Source organism: Perognathus longimembris, chromosome 13 (genome assembly GCF_023159225.1).
Source record: "Perognathus longimembris pacificus isolate PPM17 chromosome 13, ASM2315922v1, whole genome shotgun sequence".
NCBI lineage: Eukaryota > Metazoa > Chordata > Mammalia > Rodentia > Heteromyidae > Perognathus > Perognathus longimembris.
In genome coordinates this window covers 52,287,492-52,310,326 of record NC_063173.1, presented here as the reverse complement: position 1 = coordinate 52,310,326, position 22,835 = coordinate 52,287,492, and the positions used below count along the sequence as shown (strand labels likewise).

Below are 22,835 nucleotides of genomic sequence, written 5' to 3'. Positions count from 1 at the left end.
CACTTGTCTTGCAACATGACAAGCAGCAATCCTTCTCTGAATGCCATTGTTGACATTTGTGAAGCAGGGATGGCCATGTGGTCCTGGGGGAAATATGAGGGCCAGGTAACGTGTAGGAAGCACTCAGTACAGTAAGAGTTCAGAGATGCTAGTCTCCCATCTTCCCCTCCTGACTTCACTCTCTGTCTCCCAGCTGCTACCTGAGGTCTGGACAAGGCTTTCTGCAATACTCCTGGAGTCTGCCCTTGGGTCAAGGGGCATTGATCAGGGTGGAATACTCACAATAATTATGTCTGGATGTTGACAGGACATGAAATGGACCTCTCAAACAAACCACATGGATGGGCTCCCATGTGGGACAACAGGCCCCAAAGGGAGGGGACCCTATAGTCCCAGCCAGAATCAGGATCCAGGGCTGAGGAAAATGGAGCAAATCTGTTATCAGATCAACTGTATCCAACCCTGGCCTGGGGCAATCATCCTGGCCTCTTTCCACTTCCCCAAACGCTGGGTATAAGGGCTGATTGTGAGGCCCAGCGGTTAGAGGCACTGGGAGTGGAAGCTTTGGGCTCTCCAAGGTAAGTGGTGGAAAGGCCCTAAGCCTGAGATGAAGTAGGACTTTTTATATTCAAACAGCTAGAAGCCTGTTCTGAGGATGGTCCTGGCCACCATGGTTCTCTTCTTTGCTGGCACAAATGAAGCCTGTCCTGACTCTGAGCTGGCTGTCTGGATTTGGGCTGAGTCTGGTCTACTTGGGGAGAGTCATATGAAGATCACTGGAGAAGTAAAGTTCTTTCTTTTTTCCCACCTCACTCACCCTCCCCTCGTTGTTTTGCTTTTTTTTTTTTTCAGATTCTTTAACAAAAAAATATCAAGAGCTTTGTCAGACACACAGGACAGCCCCAAGAAAGAAAGTGCAGGTGCATCTGCTACAAGATTGAGTAGACATGAAAGGCCTGCTGCTCCTGCCACTTTTTCTGGGGACAATTTCTTCTCTTCATTTGGGTAAGTTGCCCCTCCCTTCTAATCCACCTTTCTCTTTTCTCCTCTCTCCTATACTGTTTCCTTCCCTGTTTTCTTTCATTGCTGGTACAGAGCTTGAACTCAGAGCCTGAGTGCTATTCCTTAGCTTCCCCGCCATGGCTCAAGGCAAATGCTCTACCACTTGGTTCACACCTCCACTTCTGGATTTATTTTATTTTTGGTGGTTAATTGGAGATGTCTCTTCCTGCCCAGGCTGGACTCGAACTATGATCCTCAGATCTCAGCCTCCTAAGAAGGTAGGATTACAGCATGAGCCACCAGAACCTGGCTTTGTCCCTGCTTCTTTTGTTGCTTTGATGGGGCCATGCCATAGTTTCTCCTTTTCAGTTGACTCAGCCCATCTCTGGTGAGAATTCTCCTGAACCTAGAACTGTGCCATGAATTTTCTATCAAGATGAAGGGCTGGTGAGCTTGTTCTGGGCTTCTCACCTGTGGTTCCTCCATCCTCACCCCACATGCACACCTGTGGTATCATCCAGAGGTCAGTTTCTTATCCATTGGTGAATCTAATCCAGGACATCTCTCCTCACCCACCACCAAGATGGAGAGAGGTTTCTCATTGCTCCACCTGGCTTCCTCAGGAAAGCTTGGGGGCCCCGTGGTTGGAGCTATCCATGGTCCTGGAAGAAGGGACTGCTCCATAGGATGATTGATACCTCTTCTTCCTAGAGAATGATGCTGACCCTCATCTGAAGAGCATAATGGCAGGTGCAGATCTGGACCAGGGCCTAGATGGTGTAGAGGAGCAAGAGAGAGAGTTGGCCCCAGCTCAAGAGGTGACTCAGGCCCAAGGAGACGAGGCCCAGGCTTCAAGGCATCAAGATGCCTTTGAGGAAGAGGAAGAGGAGGAGGCCATGGAGTTGAACCCAGATGCCTTAGACAAGGATTTGCTGTGTCCCAGAGAAGAGGACACAGTTCATATGGAGGGAAGTCCAGGGTGCAAGACTTGCCATTACCGACTGGTGCGGACCCCTAAGACTTTTACTAAAGCTCAGGTAGGTGGCAGAGAGGCCTGAAAGACCTAGAGAAAGAGAAGAGAGTGGCCGGAACCTTATCTTCTCTTCATTTAAATGAGTGGTTTTGCAATCACCTGAGGGTCTTGTTAAAATACAAGATTTGGCGTTCCACTTTCATAGTGTCTGACTTAAGAGGTGTTGGGGTAGGGCTTGAGAATTGGCAATTACAACAAATTTCCAGGTGATGATGCTATTGTTGGTCTGAGAACTGCACTTTGAGAACCACTATTTGGGACCAAAACCCAAACCCAAACAACAAAAACCCCTCTGGTATTGGCTCTCTATCCCCATGTGAAGTACTGTCTCTAGCCAGGAGCTGGTGGCTCATGCCTGTAATCCTAGCTACTCAGGAGGTTGAGATCTGAGGATCACAGATCAAAGCTAGCCCAGGCAGGGAAGTCCATGAGACTTTTTTTTTTTTTTTTACACATTTTGGTCAGTTGTAGGGCTTGAACTCTGGGCCTGGGCACTGTCCCTGAGCTCTTCAGCCCAAGGCTAGCATCCTTATCACTTGAGCCACAGAGCCACTTCTGGTTTTCTGGTAGTTGATTGGAGATGCAAGTCTCACGGACTTTCCTGCCTGGGCTGGCTTTGAATAGTGATCCTCAGATCTCAGCCTCCCCAGTAGTTAGGATTACAAGCACAAGCCACTGGGACCCAGCCATGAGAGAACCTCCATTTAACCACCAGAAAACTGAAGTGAAGCTGTGTCTGAAAGTGGTAGAGTACCAGTGTTGTGCAAAAGAGCTCAGGGACAGTGCCCAAGCCCTCAGTTCAAGCCCCAAAACTGACAAAAAAAAAAAACACAAAAAACAAAAAACCCCAAACCCCAAAACCAAAAACTAGCCCCACCTCCCACTGTTTATGTTACCTGGGCAAGTCACTTCACTTTTGTATTCACTTCAGTATTTTCATTTACAAAACGGAATACTTATGGGGGATTGTTTCAAGAATCCTTTGTCCTGTAGACATCCTCCTACATGCTTTGAATAGTTTCTAGATGACTTGTAATACAACAGTGTATCAGGCTTTATTGATGAGGAGAAAGAGTGTGTATGTTCAGTAGGGACACAAGTGAAAACATCATGAATATGTGGTTGGTGGAGAGTGCTGACCGTGTACTGGCTGTCAATCCCTTAGAAATGTGGTGAGGGCTGATGACATTAAGCATTTGAAACAGTCACTGTAAGTTCCAGAGGTGGCAAACATCTGGCTCATGGGCCATATAAAGCCACCCACATCATTTCATACGTGATGAGATATATAATGCTTTTCTTTGGCTGTATGTGGCCTGTTTTCTCGTATTCGCAATTTTTTAAGGCCTGTAATGATGCTATGCATACCCGAAAGGCCAATAGTGATAATAAAAGTAATTATTCTTAATTATTTATTAATACTAATTCTTATTAGCACCAATGACTAATTATTGATTGTTATTAAAATTACTATTTTCAGCAATTATATCCTATTGTTTATCAACACATTATTGTTATTAACATCAATTGCTAGTTGTTATTGTAATTATTTCCCACAAATATGACCTGACCATTTCAGGAGCAAAGCACAGGATTGAGGGAGGTGATTCTCTCTCTCTCTCTCTTTTTTTTTTTTTGCCAGTCCTGGGGCTTGAACTCAGGGCTTGAGCACTGTCCCTGGCTTCTTTTTGCTCAAGGCTACCACTCTACCACTTGAGCCACAGTGCCACTTCCAGCTTTTTCTATATATGTGGTGCTGAGGAATTGAACCCAGGGCTTCATGTATGCAAGACAAGCACTCTACCACTAGGCCATATTCCCAGCCTGGGAGGTGATTATTTGTACCTTAAACATTACTGGTGGAGATTTCCTGGAGACACACGTGGGTCCTCTATGTCACCTCTTTCCACTGCAGAGTGTTTGCCAGAGATGCTACAAAGGCAACCTTGTCTCCATCCACAGCTCCCAAGACAACTATCAAGTTCAGTGTGCGGCCAGTCAGGTCAACCAGGCCCAGATCTGGATTGGAGGCTTCCTCAAGGGCTGGGTAAGCCAAGGGTCCTCCAAGGACAGGAAGTTCTCTTAATTGTCTTAAGAGAATACCTGCTGATGCCAAGTCTCAGCCCATCAGCAAGGCTGGGTTGAGGAGGATGCATTACAGCTGGCTTGCACTGCTTTGGCAGGATTGTCCGTACTCCCCACTTCCTCCCAAATTCCATGCACAATGACTTCATGCTTGTAGAGGGAGGTCAGCCATGGTGGGAATACTACTTTCACCAAGGGTATTGGCAACTGTTATTAAGTAGTTAGCTTTCCCTCACTGTGATAAAACAGCTGAGACAACCAACTATTATGGAAGAAAGGTTTATTTTAGCTCATCATTTCAGAGGTTTCAGTCCATGGTTACTTGGCCTTCTTAGTTGGGTCTATGGGAGCTTGGCAAATCATGCAGAGGTGTTTGGTAGAAAAGGGAAGGGGTCAATGTTCCGAGAGCCTCTCCAAGCACCCTAATGACCTAATTTTCTCCAACCAGTTCCATTTCCTAAAGATTCCACCATTTCCAAAGTGTACCACGAGCTGAGGACTGAACCTTCCAGTTCTAAACTGTAACCTGTTGCAAATCAAGGCCCTTTCCTGCTTCTCATCTTCTCACCCTTCCTCAGAGTTGGATTAAAAAAAAAAAACACTATTATTTCCTGCTGGTGGTTCATGCTTCTAATCTTTTGTGGGTTTTTTGGTTTTTTTTTCTTTTGGTCCTGGGGCTTGAACTCAGCGCCTGGGCTGTATCCCCAAGCTTCTCTGTGCTCAAGGCTAGTGCTCTACCACCCGCTCTATAGCACCACTTCTGGCTTTTTCTGAGTAGTTTATTGGAGATAAGAGTCTCATGGACTTTCTTGACTGGGTGGGCTTTGAACTGTGATCCTCAGATCTCAGCCTCCTGAGTAGCTAGGATTATAGGTGTGAGACACCAGTGCTCATCTTGCCTCTAATCCTAACTACTCAGGGGGCTGAGATTCCGAGGATGATGGTTTAAGGCCAGCCTTGGGCAAAAAATAAAAGACAAGAAAAAAAGCCCAACATACCCCCATCTCCAAAATAACTAGCAAAAAGAAAGAGTAGAGGCATGGCTCAGGTGGTAAAATGCCCTTGGAGCAAGTGCAAAGTCCTGAGTTCAGACCTTAGTACCACCACAAAATTGTAACAATTGAACATTTCTCTGTATAGCACTGGAGTCAAAAGACAGATTCTAGGAGATCAATCTAGGCTCAGTCTGTCACTTTCTTTCTTTCTTTCTTTCTTTTTTTTTTTTGCCAGTCCTGGGCCTTGGACTCAGGGCCTGAGCACCATCCCTGGCTTCTTCCTGCTCAAGGCTAACACTCTGCCACCTGAGCCACAGTGCCCCTTCTGGCTGTTTTCCATATATGTGGTGCTGGGGAATCGAACTCAGAGCTTCATGTGTAGGAGGCAAGCACTCTTGCCACTAGGCCATATTCCCAGCCCAGTCTGTCACTTTCTAACTGCAGAGCTTTCTCAGCTCTTTAACTTCTTCATCCGCTCAATGGGTCTAGATTGTGAATGTATAAATCACATTATAGTTTGCATTCACCCTGTAGCTTGTTAGAAATGTAGAATTGTGAGTCCTAGGCTACACTTCCTCAATACGAATCTATATTTTGCCAGGTGCTGGCCGCTCATGCCTGTAATCCTAGCTACTCAGGAGGCTGAGCCCTGAGGATCACAATTTGAAATCAGCCTAAGCAGGAAGGTCTTTTCAGATTCTTATCTCCAGTTGACCACCCCAAAACTGAAAAGTGTAGCTGTGGCTCAAAGTGGTAGAGCACTAGCCTTGAGCACAAAAGATCAGGGACAGCACCCAGGCCCTGAGTTCAAGCCCCATGACTGACAAAAAAAAAAAGTTAATTTTAACACGCTTGCCCAGGTACACGTGGAGCAGCCTACTGTGCATGGTAGCTGGAAGAACTGTTTCTGCTTCCATCTTCAGAGGTGGATGACTAGGGTATGTGACTCCTGGCCAGGGAGGCAGTGAGACAAGTCAGCAGTCACACACATCTACCTGCTTTCCTGGGGCTCTGCCTCTTGATCCACTCCATCTTGTCTCTAGTTCCTATGGAAGAAGTTTCGCTGGACTGATGGGAGCTGCTGGGATTTTGAACACTGGGCTCCAAGACAGCCTAGGCATGGGAGAGGCCATTGTGTGACCCTGTGCACCAAAGGTGAGGAGAATGGACCCTGGAGCAAGAAGGGGTGGAGTGTGTGTGTGTATGTGTGCACGCGTGCATGTGTACATGCACGCCAGTGCTGGAGCTTGAACTCAAGGCCTGGGAGCTTTGTTTTGCTCAATGATGGTGGTCTACCATTTAAGCCACAGCTCCACATAGGGCCTTTTGCTGGTTCATCAGAAATGAGAATGTCAGGCATGTTTCTGCCTCAGCTGGCTTCAAACCAGGTCTCAGCTTTCTGAGTAGCTATGGTTACAAGCATAAACCACTGGTGCCCAGCTGCAAGATGTTCCTTTGAGCTGCTTGGGGTCCCCTTCAAGTCACACCTGCCCCTTCACTCCCCTCCCCACACTGGAGAACCAAAGTTTGGCTTATGGGGAGAGCTGATATCTGTTAAGCAGAGCCAATTAGTCAGGAGCCGTGTGTGTGTGTGTGTGTGTGTGTGTGTGTGTGTGTGTGTGTGTGTGTGTGTGTAACTGGAGGTCCTTTACTTCATCTGATATGAGGATGGCAATGTTGACTATTCTGATCTGTGAGAAGAGCAGATGTGGAGAAAAGGTGTGAATGAGGGAGAAGGAAAGAGATGGGGACAGGAGACGCCGGGCAACAAGATGGCAGATTTGAACTGCAGATGTGGGCCCCAGCAGGGGTGGCAGATGGGAGGGAATTCAGTAGCGTCTCAGACCAGATGTGTATGAGCTGGGATACCCGTGCCGGCTCTGCCACTTGCTAGCAGAGATGACAGTCCCAGCGTCTGCCTCTGTGCCGCCACTATGGTTTTACCTGTAAACAGGAGGACAAGGCCAGCACCTACCTCTTGTCATTGTGGTGAGAATATATACATGTAAGGCATTCAGTATGCAGCCTGGGTCATGGTGTGAGCTCAGGGGACGTTAGCTAGTACCTCTAGCAGGTGACAGCCCTGGCTGTGGTAACTGGGGACGGATGGGGGTGGGACCCAGGCCAAGGGGGACAGCTGACCTCACTCTGCTCTCCGCTGTTAGGGGGCCACTGGCAACGAGCTCCATGCAGAAAGCACTTGCCCTTCGTTTGCTCCTATTAATTCAGAGGCACCCAGTCCCTGAGACCAAGCCGTTGGTCTTCACGCCTGTGGCTGTCCACACTCATCCTTGAGATCCATCACTGCAGCTTCTCCTGATCATAAATCCTTAATTTCCTACGGCACTCTCCGAGTCTTGCTTCTTCATTGCTCCCTTTGGGGAACGCCTCCAAGTTGAGGGAAATCCTACAGACGTTCAAAGGCGGCCGGGGCCCAGCCTGTGCTGCCCAGCTGCAGCGCCACCTGGAGGCAGAGCCGGTGCGAGGCTGGGCTGTCCCCAAGGCTCCGGTTGGCCCGGTGGCTCTGGCTCCACATTACCATGTGGGAAAGGGGGAAGATCTCATTTGGTGGGTGGCAGGAAATGGGCCCTCTTGCTTTCAGTTCACTGTGAGGAACAGGAAGGATGGATTCCTACAACGAAGGTGAAGAGGCTTCTTCCTCCATCTTGCCTATCTGTGCAGAGGGACCATGATCTTAGAAGAAAGCTGGTTTCCACTTGTAGGGACAAAGGCAGGGTGATGGGCAGCAGTGTAGCTCCCAGGCATGTCCGGTTCACATCCTAGGCCTCAGCCTCTCTCATTCCTCCACTTCAGACCCTGGGGACATTGAGTACATTGGTTTTTTTTGGTCTCAACTTTATGCCATCTGGGACACTGGGGTTATAGTTGAGGAAGTCAGTTCAGAGCTCAGACTGAGTATTAAGGGAACAGAGAGCCTAGGAGTGTGTGTGTGTGTGTGTGTGTGTGTGTGTGTGTGTGTGAGAGAGAGAGAGAGAGAGAGAGAGAGAGAAGGAGGGAGGGAGAGCGAGAGGGAGAGGGAGAGCAAGAGAGCGAGAGCGGAGAGCGGAGAGCGGGGGAGGGAGGGAAAGATGTTCCTTGGGAGTGTATTTTCTACACAGGGCCCAGTGAGAATATAAATATTGTGTGTACGTGTACATGTATGCATATGCATCTTAGTGGATACACAAGGCAATCTTTATATACATGTATATATCTGTACAGTGCAAATCTACGTGCATATATGTGTCTGTGTATTTATGTTAACAGTGCATCCATTTAATACATCTCTGAATATCTGTATACCTGTCTGTGAATATACCTGTAAATATACCTATCTGTGAATGCATGTCTGTGTGGCTTTCTGCCCTTAGGTTCAGAATCTATGTGTGCACACATTGCTCTTTTTGATCTGATGTATTTTGAGTGTTCATGTCAGTGTGTGTCTGAGCATGCTGTGTACAGATGTAGTTTGTGTATGTACATGTGTATCTGCATATGCACCTGATATGGTTTGAGGAGCAACCTCCCCCTCCAACCCCTAGTTTTTCTGAATGTGTCGTGTTTCTAAGTGTGCTGGGTCTTTTTTTTTTTTTTTTTTTTTTTGCCAGTCCTGGGGTTTGAATTCAGGGCATGGGCACTGTCCCTGAACTTCTTTTGCTCAAGGCTAGAGCTTTACCTCTTGAGCCACAGTGTCACTTCTGCCTTTTTCTGTGGTACTAAGGAATTGAACCCAGGGCTTCATGCATGCTAGGCAAGCGCTCTACCACTAAGCCAAAAATAAAAAAAGCTAAAAATAAAAAAGCTGTCCTGGGGCTTGAATTCAGGGCCTGGGCACTGTCCCTGAGCTGCTTCTGCTAAAAGCTAGTGCTCTACCACTTGAGCCAGAGTTCCACTTCTGGCTTTTTCTTTGGGGGGTGGGAGGGTCAGTTTATTGGGGACAAGACTCTCCCAGACTTTCTTTCTCAGGCTGGCCTTGAACTGAGACCCTCAGATCTCAGCCTCCTAAGCAGCTAGCATTGCAGTTGTGAACCACCGGTGCCTGGCTGGGTGCTGGATACTGGGGAAGAGAACAGGGACTGGGGACAGCCCTAGAAAGTGAGTAATGGGGAAATGGCAGGAATGAGTCCCTCGGCCATAGGAAGGTCTCTGGCCACGAGAAGAAGGTTCTTGGAGAGGCTGTGAACCTCACTGGACCCTAGGATCTATTTCTTAGATGAGAAGCCCCCAATGGTGGATGGATCTGTCCTTCTGTCTTGGATGGAGATAGGGCCAGACTGCTCCTAAACATTGTCCCTACAAGAGGAACAGTAGTTGCAGGTAGAGCCCCACACAGGTTCTCACATTGGCTACTGGAACAAGCCAAGTCTTCAAGCTCCACTCCTACAGAACAGTGAAGCCCACTGCACGGTGGGAAGGGTGAGCAGAAGGGAACCTGCACAGGGGTATGGTCAACTGAACAGGTGTCAACTGAACATCAAGCTCCTGCTATCCGGGGACACATTTCCCACGTTTTCCCTGATGGGCAATGGCTTTGAAGGAGCCAGGTTGATGACCACCAACCCATTTCTGTATGGCCTACATTTATACCAAGGTAGCAGGAAAATTCCTAGCTTCTAGCAAGGAATTCCTGCTGAATAAATAGAAGGAAATTCCTAGCAAAAGGTCCCGCTGAACCAACACCCTTGCAGGAGATAGCAAAAAACAGCAATGGACTCAGGATATCTCAAAATACCCAAGATAAGCAGTTGTGACAAAAGCCAGATGCCCTAAGTCACGTAGACAAACTGTGTAATAATCAATCATGTGCTTACAGACCCCCTAACTAGTGTCTTGCTATAAAAACCCTGCTGAAATGTAACTCGGGGCCTTCACCATCTCGGCTGCGTCCTTGGAGTTGGAGGCCTGAACACGTGTTGGCTAATAAAACTGCTCCTTGCCTTTTTGCATTCGAGATCGGCTCCTGGTGGTCTTTTGGGGTCTTGGAACGTGGGCATTACAGCTTCTGGCCAAGCCCAGCATCAAAAGCCCACCATCCTGATAGCTAAAAAGAGGGGGAAGTGGCTGGGGATATAGCCTAGTGGCAAGAGTGCCTGCCTCGGATACATGAGGCCCTAGGTTCGATTCCCCAGCACCACATATACAGAAAAACAGCCAGAAGCGGCGCTGTGGCTCGGGTGGCAGAGTGCTAGCCTTGAGCGGGAAGAAGCCAGGGACAGTGCTCAGGCCCTGAGTCCAAGGCCCAGGACTGGCCAAAAAAAAAAAAAAAAAAAGAGGGGGAAGTAGGAAGAGGGGAGTGAGGAAATGGAGTCCATATCCTTCCAAATGAAAGCTTTTTCAGGGAAGGCCAGGGTAGGCAAGATGTTCTTCAAGTCTCTAGGCACTGTTAGGTCTTCTTTTCTACCCTTATCTATTAATTCCTTTGGCTGTTTAAGGGCTTTCTTAGTTTGTGACTGAAAAACAAATAGTCTGGGATAAATTCCCTGGAGCATTATCTATTAATACCCCTGGGAAGTTGATTGACAACTTGTTGTGAACAAGGTTTTGTGAGAAGGAAATGCAAAGGAAGGGATTGTCAGTGGCAATGGTGGGCACTGGGTGGGAGGGGAAGAAAGGAAGCTATTTTAAAAGAAGGAGATAATGAAGCTAAGACAATGCTGTTTTCTCCAAGTCCTGAGGACTTATCTCCCAGTGTTCCTTGCGGTAAGTTGGGCTTTGCAACCTTCTTCTGCATCTGGCCAATGGGATGTGGCTGGGAGATCAGACTAGGTCTCTGAAGAATTCCCATGATCCTCCAGCTGTCTTTCTCTACCACGGCAATCTGGGAGTCCATGGGGCTCAGATGACATAGGTAGTCCATGGAGGGGTTGTCTGACCTACTTTGTTATAGCAAAACTCCAAGTGTTACTTTTTACCGCAGCAAAACCTGTTTTAGCCCAACTAACCAATAATGAAAAGAAAGTAGCAGCTGGGTGCTGGTAGCTCACACCTGTAATCCTAGCTACTCAGGAAGGCTGAGATCTGAGGATTTCAGTTTAAAGCCAGACTGGGCAGGAAAGTCTGTGAGACTTATCTCCAATTAACTACCAGAAAACAGGAAGTAGTGCTGTGGCTCAAAGTGGTAGAGCACTAGCCTTGAGCACAAAAGCTCAGGGACAGCGCCCAGTGTCTGAATTCAAGCCCTACAACTAAGGAAAGCACCAACAAACTTCCTGATAGCTCCCCAAAAGAAACAACACAGAAGTCAACACCCCCAGACTTCAGACTTTAAAATTCTGGGTCCAAGCCTTCATTTCTTTCCTTTCCACTTCTTAATTTTAGTAAATCCTACTTTCTTCTTCAAAATGAGGGTTGAATTAGACCATGTCTGCCACACATCTAGCCCATTGCCTGACAGCCGTAAGTCACCAATACGCATTTGGGTCCTTGGAGAGGTAACATGGCATCTGGGAGGACCACAGCTTTCAGTTCTCTGTGTACCTTCAACGTGTTTTCTACCAAAGAGAATGAGTATTAAACCACAGCAGCCTCACCAGGGTTGGTGACTGTGTTGTGTAAACTGTGACCCACAGAGGTGAGCTGCTGTTTGTCATTCCTGCTGATATTAACCCTGCACCTAGCACACAGAACTGGCAACTTGGTTCAGACATGGAGAGCACAGCATGGGACTTACACGCACTTATGGGTGGGCTCAGGAGGAGCTGAGGTACCTGTGGGAGGGCAGGGAGGCACTAGGGGAGAGGATCACTGAGGAAGACATCACTGGGTGGAGACATCCCTGTGATGTGCTCAGTACCTCACCCTCAGCCTCTGGAGAGCAACCTTGGCCTGGGTCGCCCGTGGGACTCCGGCCTGGAGACTATGCTGTTGCCATGTCTGGTTTCTCTGTTGGAGAACTGAAGGCTAGCCAGGTTCTGCTTAATTCCTGAGCCTTTGGGACATGTTATCCTATACCCAGAAGACAGGGCGGTGGGTGAGGGGAGGGGTAATGGGTCTCATAGTGTGTGTGTGTGGGGGTCTTCCCTCATCTCCCACTAATATGAGGGACCACAGGGGTCAGGTGTCGGCCAGTATCCACTGTATGTGCTCTCCTCCCCCACCTGGTCTACCTAGGGCCATCCCTTCTTCTACAGGTAAGCTCATTCCTGCTAAGACCTCCTGATCATGCCCACTTCTCCAGGGGCAGATTTAGTTAGATGCTAAAGTAATGTGTACCTCAGGGTCGCTCAAGTTGCAGGAACTTCTTATATCTACTTTTGTATAATTAAAAAAAATATATATATATTCCCATCCATGCCTGAAATCCCAGCACTCTGGAAGCTGAACCAGGAAGAGGAGGAGCTGGAGGTCAGCCTGGGCTACATAGTGAGTTCCTGACTCAATGAAAAAAAAAGTCCCCAAATTGCCTACCTTCATGCTCCACGAAATCTGGGTTTGTCCTTGGGTTCTGCCCTGGTACCATCTGGGGCCTGACTCTGTCTGAAATCCCAGAAAGGGGACAAAGGGCATTTGGACCAATAGAAGCCAGGGTGAGTGGTGCCTGGGCCTCTCCACGGCTCTCTGCCTTCCTCTTGTCTCCTTCCCTGAGTTGCAGGACACCCTGGGTCTCTCCTGCCCACTGACTTGGCCGCACTGGGTGGGTTGTGCTCTTGTTTGGGTCTCCGTGTGCTCATCAGCAAGCAAGAGGGTTTCACAAGATGTTTTTGGAGGTCCCTTTGGCCTGTTCCTGTGGGAGAAGGCTTGGTTGGTCTGGTTGGGACACTGGGTCTCGATGGAGTTTGTGTGTATGTGTGTGCTAGTCTTGGGGATTGAACTTAGGGCTTGTAGCTGTCCCTGAGCTTTTTTTTTTTCTCTTAAACTTTGTGTTCTACCACTTGAGCCACAACCCCACTTCCAGCTTTTGTGGTGCTTTATCGGAGATAAGAGTCTCACAGACTTTCTTGCCTGGGATGGGTTTGAACCATGAGCCTCCTATCCTAGCCTCCTGATTATCTAGGATTACAGGTAAGAGGCACCAGCATTGAGCTTTCACTGGAACCATTTCACCAATGTTTTAAATGGGGACCCTTGACTTCCTGGGGCAGGACTCCATCATGGAACCACCTTCTATCCCAAAAATAACTTTTGGAGTGAGGGGTGGCTCAGGAGGGGAAGAGGACGTGTCTATTCCTTGGTTTGGATGGAGCTACAGGGTGACATAAAGAAAAATCCAACCTCACTCCAGTTAGAATGGCCTATACTCTGAACTCAGGCAACAACAAATGCTGGATGGGTTGCGGGGAAAGAGAACCCTTCTCCATTGTTGGTGGGAGTGCAAATTAGTACAACCACTTTGGAGAACAGTATGGAGGTTCCTCAAAAAGCTCAACATAGACCTATCGTATGACCCAGCCATACCACTCCTAGGCATCTATCCTGAACAACAGGTCTCGGGATATCAAAAAGACATTTGCACTTCCATGTTTATCGCTGCACAATTCACAATAGCCAAAACATGGAAACAACCCGGATGCCCCTCCACAGATGAATGGATCCAAAAATATGGTACCTATACACAATGGAATACTAAATAGCGATTAGAAATGGTGAAATATTGTTATTCACAGGGAAATGGTCAGAACTTGAACAAAAAATGTTGAGCGAGACAAGCCTAGAACACAGAAAACGAAGGGGCATGATCTCCTTGATATATGACTGTTAAGGTGGGGGGAAGGGGAGACAGTAGAGACCAGGTCTGTGAAACCAAAAACCTCTTGTCAAATGGTATTTCCCACAGGTTTGGGTCAGCGACCCTACATTATGTAACTAAAACCAAACAACTACTCAACATATAAAGGTCAAAAACTGACCTCTCAGTGGATCACAATAGCTCAAAGGCTATGTATGTACGTTCATATAAGACTACTGTCGACATATTGTCTAATGTCGACATTACATTTAAAGCCCTAGGTGAATTTCCTTTGGCGTAGGCCATGTGGCTACTGTATGTTTTTGGTACATTGTGTATTGTATATATGTCTACCTGACCTAGGAAAGGGAAAGAAAAACAGGGTGTAAGATATCACAAGAAATGTACACACTGCCCTACTATGTAACTGTACCCCTTCTGCACAACACCTTGTCAAAAAATGGTTTAATTAATAAATAAATTATAAAAAAAGAATAAGAAAAATCCACTGAGAGTCACTCCTAGTTTTCTGCATCTGCAACCCACCCAAGTCAGAGATGAGACCTTCTGTCACCAACACACTGGTCCCCCAGTTAGTGGAATCTGAGTTTCTGGGAAAGCTTGGATTTACTCTTTATTGTCCTAATCGTGGGCAGGGAGACAGGGCAGGGTAACAGAGCACATACTCAGAGGATTCACTGTTCCTTCATGGGTATGGGTAAAGTCAGACCTAGGTTCAGATCCCAGCTTTCTCCCTTTCTGGGCTGAATGATTCCATCTTCTTCCAACTGAGCCTCAGCTTAGCTTCAAAATGGGGGAATGGGTATCTACCTCATAGGATTCTTCTAAGGATTAACGGAGATAGTGCATATTAAAGTGCATGGCACTTAGTGGGCCATCATGGGACTACAATTATCATCTATATCATCTTTGGGAGGGAGCTAACTTGGTTGCTGCTTCCCTGGGGGGGGGGGGAGGGTCCCAGGAAGCAGATGGGGCATGCAAGGGGTGAAGGTGACAATTCAGGGCATAGTATAGGCAGAATTACCTTCTCCTGGAGCAATGGGACCCAGCCAACTGTGTCTTATCTGTGGCCTAGGGGTGAGCCACAGGAAATAAGAGCCCCTCTTTTTCCTCCCTCTCCCCACTTTGCCCAGGTAGGGTTCCCCTGTTGGGAGATCTGGAGCCTAAGGGTGAGTTCTGGGCCCTAGCCAGGCCCTAGTGACCGATGGAGTAGGCGCCCGAGTCTGTGGATTGCTTCTCCTCAGTGGCCAGGTCCCTGGGGCCCACTGGGGTAGTGACCTTCAGTGTTGTCTCGTTCACCTGCAGGCAGAAGGGATGGCATTGTCATGTCTGACTTTAGACAAGAACTTTTGTGCGTGTGTGTGTGTATGGGGGGGGGTGGTGGTCCTGGAGCTTGAATTCTGAGCCCAAGTGCTGGACCTGAGTTTTTTTTTCTTTTTTTCCCCCTCAAGGCTAGTGCTCTATCACTCAAGCCACGGCTCCACTTCTGGCCTTTTCTCTGGTTAACTGGAGATGAGAGTCTCATGGAGTTTCCTGCCTCGTGATCCTCAGCGCTCAGCCTCCTGAGTAGTTAGGATTACAGGTGTGAGCCACTGGTGCCTGGCCAAGGCAAGATCATTTCATGTAACCTGTTTGACAGAATCAGCAATGGGGTCCACAGCCTGGTCATCAGAGGAGCTAGAGCAAATCTGGGCATCCTGACTCTTTCCAGGTACTCTAGGGACAAACAGAAACCCGAGCCAAGACTGGTTCCTGCAAGACTGGTCCCATCTCCCCCAGTGGAGAGAGGACAGTGAGTGAATGGGATTGTTGATAGTGACAACCCGTAGAATTCCCAAAGTTCTCTGAAGAATCAACTCCTCTCTTGTATGGACCCTATGGACCCTATGTATTCACTGGCCCAGTGAACTTGACTTCAGAAGACCTAAGAAAGTGAGCTGCTGAGAGTTGCTGATGTCTAATGTCCCTCCTTGCCCACTCTCCCCTGCCTTTCACTATCCTCACCACCCCACAGCATGAACTCACCTCCTCAAACTTCCTGGCTTTGTACTGATCGGCCCCCTTGAGGAAGTTGAGCAGGATGATGTCACAGAGAACGGTCCCCTGGAGGAGAGGCAGGGGAGGCTCAGAGGTGCCACCAGGGATAGGTAGGAGCAAAGTAGCAGGGCTTAAGTGGACACGGAGTTGGCCAGGCCCTGGGTAGAACAGATAGTAGGCCAGGAGTAGAGGGAAAGTCCTCCAGAGAGGCCTGGCTTATGTTTCCTCTCAGAGGCTTTGCAGGATGCCCACCCTCCTAGCTCCTGGGTATGACCCCAGATCATATACACCGAGGCCTTGGTAGGGAAAGCAGAGGGGACCTGGAGGGATGGGGCTGTGTCCCTGCCTGGCTAGATGCCTCTGTTTCTTGCTAAGACACTTCAGGGTCTTTGCAAAGCTGGAGTCTCTCCCCCAGCCTTTATAGGCTGGTGCCTCCTGGAAACCAAAAGTTGGTTTTGGGACATCATGAACTTTGGCAAGTAACGATGGAGATGTTCAAACCAGGGCTACTCAGCAGATGCTAGAGGTTGACACAGCCAGAGGGGGTCTTAATGAGGCCACACTCAGCCTGCTGGGCTTGCCTGTGTCCCACCTTGCCTGGCTGCCTGTCAGAGATGAGAGGGGCAGAACTCACCACTCCCACAGAAGTGAAGGCTGCCACGGAGCTGATGATGGTGGGGATGATATTGAACTTGCCGGCCTGGGGGCACAAAGATCGAGGACATGGGGCACAGTACCCAGCAGGGTAGGTTGGGGTGAGGCCTGAGGTTGCACTTAGGCTGCAGGGCAAAGATGCTATGAGGTCACCAGGGTTCTTGATGGGACAACGGGTACCAGTCTTTCATGGCACTTGTGAGGTGACAGAGATGTGGCCAGCGGTGGCCAGCAGCATACCCATCCCCTCTTCGGGGCCCACCAGCTTGCCTGCAATGCCCTCCTTGGCCCACTCCCTTTATTCGGCCCCAGGACTCACGTTCCCATAAACCAGCACATCGAAGCGGATGCCAAAAGCCTTTAGGAGCGTGCGGTATTCGGTGCCGTTCTCCATCTTGTAGTACTTGGCAAATCTGGGGGACCAAAGGCAAAGTGGGTGTCCTGCTTGAGCCCTGGGCAACCTGGGGCCAGTTGTTAATCTCCCCAAGGCTCGGGCGCCTCATCTGTGAGCGGGAGCAGTACAAAAGTCCTGCTTCCCCATGCTGCCAGGAGAATAGTGTGAGAGCCACAGGCAACGGGGGTTAAGCACACAGTCAACCCTCAGGATGTACTTGCGGCTGCTGGCTGCTGCTGGCTGCTGCTATGTGCTAATGAAATCCATTTGCTTCTGTGGAGCTGTTGACAAAAGTGCTTTCAGACACCTCGGGTTGCTTCCCCTGGATGACAGTACCATGAGAGAGGGAAGTGACTGTCCTCTTCTCCAAAGGAGGCTCTGAGGACTTCAGTCACTTGGCCAGTTGGGTTTACCCAGCTGATGTGCAGAAGCCCCAGACTTAGTCCCCTCTCCCTTCTCTGATTTGGCCCCTGGGTGTTCCGTACTTTGTGACTATGAGAACAGTCACATTATATTTTCACCAGAGACGGGGGATGGTGGTGCTCAATACGGAGAGTGGAGAGGGCTATGGGGAGAAAGGGACCTTGCCAGAGACTAGATTTGAGATCCGAATTGCATTCATCTTTTGGCTTCTAAAGCCACTGTACTTGCTATCATAACCCAAATGCTAACATTCACATGGTGTAATCTCTTTGAGCAAATGTCCCTTGGATGTAAAGTCAGTTTCTGGTGCCAGTATCCTTGGCAAGTGATGATGGGGCTGGAAGAGCCCAGAAAGATCTGTAAGTGCATGCGGTTGACACTGCTCTTATCAGGGCTGGCTGACACCCTCTGAGTTGTCCTGGGTCTCACTGATTCCCAGTCTCTCTCTGTGGGGAGAGGGGTCGAAAAATTCGGCAATGAGCAATGTGGTACCCTTCCTTCCCCAGGACCTCTGCATTGGAGACTGTGCAGTGTGGAGAAGGACTGCTCAGCCCAAGCAGTTCAGTACTGGAGGACCACAGACACGGGAGGGAAAAGGTCACCTTGAAGCATGAAATGGTTTCCAGTGTTCTGGCTGTCATTGGGCAGCGGGAACCTGGAGTTGGACAGAACAAATCTCCAGCCTGGCTTCACCATTTGCTTTCCTGTGACGTGGCCTCAGAGTGTCAGCTACCATGTCTGCAGGAAGCTCTGTGAGTGTTGAGATCAACTCTTCAAGGCAGACTCATAGGGACCCCCAGAGTCTATCTGCCCCCCCCCATTCTCTGCCCAGCTCTGAGCCCTGCAAGCCTGGCTGGTCTGAGGCCTCATTTCCACCAATGGTCCCACTCAGATCCATCAATGGAAAGTATCAATAGGAGAATAGTGCCTGAAAGGGGGTGGGGGTGGAAGAGGAGAGGATGGGACACAGAAAGGTCAGGGAATTTAGTCTTCTAGGTCTCTAGCAGTTGCTTATTATCCACTGAAGGCCAAGAGCAGGGTCTTTCCTGTAGCCTCATCTTCAACCAGGTTCTTTGCATTTCTCCCTCCCTACTTCCCCCCACTCCCACACATAGGGCAGCAGTTTCCAATATGTTGCCAGTCCCAGTGGTCTTCACCAGTTTGTTTCCCCTTACCCCCTGTGCACCTTTGTGAATAAGATCATTCCTGTGTCCTGTAGGATGCCTAACTTAACCCCTCCCCACTTTGCAAAGTGGGCAACCCAGGCTTGGAGAGCTTTATCTGGGTCAAGAAGGAGTATAGAAATATAGGCAGTATACTTACTGTCTCTGCCTGTGCCTAAGCATGGCCAGAGCTTGCTGAGCCCTGCCCCTGTTGCTGGAGACTACAAAGTATTTGTTGAGGTAACTTCCCTTGGGAAAGCCTAACCCAGGAAGTTGTTTCCTATGGGCTCTTATTTGGTGAGACAAAGGTTGGGGAGGAAGGGCTTGACCCAGAAAGTTGTTCCCTATGGGCTCTTATTTGGTGAGGCAAAGTTTGGGGGGTGGGAAGAAAAGGGGGAGAAGAAGGTAGCTTGATTATTTTCCTGTGAGCTATCCTGCTGAAGGAAGAGAGGCTGGACAAACAAGACAAACCACAGGATCTTCTCCAGAGGAAAAGGTGCAGGGTAAAAATGGGCGGCCCAATAAAACCGCACTCTTAGGGGCTGGGAGTATGGCCTAGTGGTAAAGCGCTCACCTCGTATACATGAAGCCCTGGGTTCGATTCCTCAGCACCACATATATAGAAAAAATCCGGCTCTGTGGCTCAAGAGGTAACGTGCTAGCCTTGAGCAAAAAGAAGCCAGGGACAGTGCTTAGGCCCTGAGTCCACACCCCAGGACTGGCAACAAAAATAAAACAAGTAAACAAATAAACAAAATCGGGCTGGGGATATGGCCTAGTGGCAAGAGTGCTCGCCTCATATACATGAAGCCCTGGGTTCAATTCCCCAGCACCACATATACAGAAAATGGCCAGAAGTGGCGCTGTGGCTCAAGTGGCAGAGTGCTAGCCTTGAGCAAAAAGAAGCCAGGGACAGTGCTCAGACCCTGAGACTAAGCCCCAGGACTGGCCAAAAAAAAACAAAACAAAAAACTGCACTCTTATAGTCAGCTGATATTCGACAAAGGAGCTAAAGACATACAATGGAATAAACATAGCCTCTTCAACTACTGGTGCTGGGAGAACTGGGCAGCCATATGCAGAAAACTCAAAGTAGACCCAAGCCTATCACCATGCACCAAAATCAACTCAAAATGGATCAAGGACCTCAATATCAGACCTGAATCCTTGAAACTACTGAAGGACAGAGTAGGAAAGACGCTAGAACTTATAGGCACAGGAAGGAACTTCCTGAATAGAGTCCCAGGGGCACAACAAATAGGGAAAAGACTCGACAAATGGGACTACTACAAAATAAAAAGTTTCTGCACAGCTAAGGACATAGCCACCAAAACAGAAAGACAGCCAACGATATGGGAAAGGATCTTTACTAATACAGCAAGAGACAAAGGCCTAATATCTGTCATCTACAGAGAACTCAAAAAACTAAGCCCCTCCAAGCCCAGTAAACCAATTAGGAAATGGGCAAAGGAGCTAAAGAGAGACTTCACAAGAGATGAGATAAAAATGGCAAAGAAACATATGAGGAAATGTTCAACATCCCTGGTAGTAAAGGAAATGCAAATAAAAACAACCCTGAGATACCAACTCACTCCAGTTAGAATGGCCTATACTCTGAACTCAGGCAACAACAAATGCTGGAGGGGGTGCGGGGAAAGAGGAACCCTTCCCCATTGTTGGTGGGAGTGCAAATTAGTACAACCACTTTGGAGAACAGTATGGAGGTTTCTCAAAAAGCTCAATATAGACCTACCCTATGACCCAGCCATTCCACTTCTAGGCATCTATCCTAAACAGCAGGTCCCAAGATATCAAAAAGACATTTGTATTTCCATGTTTATCGCTGCACAATTCACAATAGCTAAAATATGGAAACAACCCTGAAGCCCCTCCACAGATGAATGGATCCAAAAAATATGGTACCTATACACAATGGAATACTAAATAGTGATTAGGAATGGTGAAATATTGTTATTCGCAGGGAAATGGTCAGAACTTGAACAAATAATGTTGAGCGAGACAAGCCTAGAACACAGAAAACGAAGGGGCATGATCTCCCTGATATATGACTGTTAAGATGGGGTGACGGGGAGACAGTAGAGACTAGGTCTGTGAAACCAGAAACCTCTTGTCATATGGTATTTCCCACAGGTTTGGGTCAGCGACCCTACATTATGTAACTAAAACCAAACAACTACTCAACATATAAAGGTCAAAAACTGACCTCAGTGGATCACAATAGCTCAAAAGCTATGTATGTACATTCTTATAAGACTATTGTCGACATACTGCCTATTGTAGACATTACATTTAAAGACCTAGGCGAATTTTCTTTGGCGTAGGCCACGTGGCTACTGTATATGTTCTTGGTACATTGTGTATTGTATATGTATCTACCTGACCTAGGGAAGGGAAAGAAAAACACGGTGTAATATAACACAAGAAATGTACATACTGCCCTACTATGTAACTGTACCCCTTTTGCACAACACCTTGTCAAAAAACTTTTGTTTAATAAATAAATCATTTTAAAAAAAAGGGCGGCCCAGGGATGAAGCCGAAGGAAGTGAAGTCCCTTGGCCCAAAGACAGACTCAGAAGTTAGGAAAAGAGTTGAGGGTTGAAATTGTGGTTAACTCTGGTAAGTTTTATTCTAGAAAGTAGCAGGAGAAATTGGCTCCATATATGAAAAAGGCAGGAGTTGAAGATGCAGTAGTAGGAAGATGGTAACATAGGCATCTGAAAGGATATCATTTCTATGTCCAGATTATTGGCCAGATCCAAGAACCTCTCAGGAGATCTCAAAAGTCTGGAAACGAAGGACCTGGAATGGGCAGAGGAAAGTCCTCCCTGTGACTTTCAGGTTGGCCTGACAGTTAACAATTATGGCCATCTCTATACCCTCATGATATAAGTTAGCATCTTGGTTAATCTCATGAAGAACCACCCTTGTGGACCCATGTTACAGATGAACAGACACGAGAGAATGTAACTTGCTTGAATCTGGATTCTGATCTGTGCTGACAACTGCAAAGCCCGTACTTGGAACTCGGAGCCAGCCTCCCTCCAGCTCCAAGGTAGCTGTTAAGGATACAGGGCGTCTTTATGCAAGGTCTCAAGGCCCTTCTTAAACTAGGCGTTCTCACACTACTGAATACTCTCGGAGAATTCAAGGCCCTTGTCTAAAATTGTGGCACCTGATACTCATTGGCTGGAGGGAAAGAATGGGTCACAGATGTTGGGAGCAGGGCAAGGGTTGGGTGTTGGGTGTGCAGCTCCAAAACCATGAACACTCTGACATGAAGGAGGAGGAGGGAGGAGGAGGAAGAGGAAGAAGAGGAGGAGAAAGAGGAGGAGGAGGAGGAGGAAAAGGAGGAGGAGGAAAAGGAGGAGGAGGAAAAGGAGGAGGAGGAGGAGGAGGAGAAGGAGGAAGAGGAGAAGGAGAAGGAGAAGGAGAAGGAGAAGAAGAAGAAGAAGAAGAAGAAGAAGAAGAAGAAGAAGAAGAAGAAGAAGAAGAAGAAGAAGAAGAAGGCCACGATGACGACATCATCCTGGGCGCTGCTGTTCAGAGTGAGAGCTGGCTAAATTTATCCTGGGAAGAATTGTGAAAGGAACAGGGAGAGAAATCAGAGCGGACTTGGTTTTTCTCCAGCACCTGCCTTCCAAGAGGCAATAACTATGGTAAGATCATTATCTCACCAGCCACCCACCCTGGAAGAGGCTTGGCAGCAATGCATTCTCTTTTCCAAAGGGAGGGACAGAGCTCAGGGAGGAGGAACAGAGCTCAGGGAGGAGGAACAGAGCTCAGGGAGGAGGCACAGAGCTCAGGGAGGAGGCACAGAGCTCAGGGAGGAGGCACAGAGCCCAGGGAGGAGGGACAGAGCCCAGGAGGAGGGACAGAGCTCAGGGAGGAGAGAGACAGAGTCCAGGGAGGAGGGACAGAGCTCAGGGAGGAGGCACAGAGCCCAGGGAGTAGGGACAGAGCCCAGGGAGGAGGGACAGAGCCCAGGAGGAGGGACAGAGCTCAGGGAGGAGAGAGACAGAGTCCAGGGAGGAGGGACAGAGCCCAGGGAGGAGGGACAGAGCCCAGGGAGGAGGGACAGAGTACAGGGAAGAAGAACAGAGCACAGGAAGGAGGGAGAGAGTGCAGGAAGGAGGGAGAGAGCACAGGAAGGAGGGAGAGACCGCAGAGAACAGGGACAGTGGAAGGAGGAGGAACAGTGGAGGGAGTGGGGACAGATCTCAGGGAGAAGAGACAGAGCCCAGGGAGGAGGGACAGAGCTCAGGAAGGAGGGAGAGAGCGTAGACCAGGGAAGGACTTTGGGTCCTGACTTCTGTGCTTCTGTGTGGCCAGCGGGAGC

The 22,835-nt window shown here is 48.5% G+C and overlaps 2 protein-coding genes across 3 annotated transcripts in view; one reads left to right on the top strand and one right to left on the bottom strand.

Annotated features, from left to right (window-relative positions):
* Positions 1-855: 855 nt before the first annotated feature.
* Prg3 (proteoglycan 3, pro eosinophil major basic protein 2) lies at positions 856-7,461 on the top strand. Its single transcript, XM_048360608.1, has 5 exons — positions 856-1,005; positions 1,714-2,039; positions 3,951-4,082; positions 6,159-6,270; positions 7,281-7,461. Exons 1-5 carry the CDS (start codon positions 948-950, stop codon positions 7,337-7,339), a joined length of 687 nt encoding a protein of 228 aa, XP_048216565.1. The 5' UTR covers positions 856-947; the 3' UTR covers positions 7,340-7,461.
* A 6,936-nt stretch (positions 7,462-14,397) lies between these two features.
* The window catches only part of P2rx3 (purinergic receptor P2X 3), a 36,252-nt gene continuing 27,814 nt past the window's right edge, over positions 14,398-22,835 (bottom strand). For both annotated transcript variants that reach the window (XM_048361706.1, XM_048361707.1), the window contains exons 9-12: positions 16,815-16,908; positions 16,476-16,541; positions 15,830-15,907; positions 14,398-15,103 (exon numbers count right to left, since the gene is read on the bottom strand). In XM_048361706.1, coding sequence (XP_048217663.1) covers positions 14,999-15,103; positions 15,830-15,907; positions 16,476-16,541; positions 16,815-16,908 — 343 coding nt within the window. In that variant the 3' untranslated portion in view covers positions 14,398-14,998. The remainder of the gene's footprint in view (positions 15,104-15,829; positions 15,908-16,475; positions 16,542-16,814; positions 16,909-22,835) is intronic.

What these genes read in the sequence shown, in the direction of transcription:
- Prg3 (XM_048360608.1), top strand. Translation starts at nt 948, where the DNA reads ATGAAAGGCCTGCTGCTCCTGCCACTTTTTCTGGGGACAATTTCTTCT. An exon ending in GAGGCTTCCTCAAGGGCTGG is followed by an intron (nt 4,083 to 6,158) that starts GTAAGCCAAGGG and finishes TCTTGTCTCTAG; the next exon opens with TTCCTATGGAAGAAGTTTCG. An exon ending in TGTGACCCTGTGCACCAAAG is followed by an intron (nt 6,271 to 7,280) that starts GTGAGGAGAATG and finishes CTCCGCTGTTAG; the next exon opens with GGGGCCACTGGCAACGAGCT.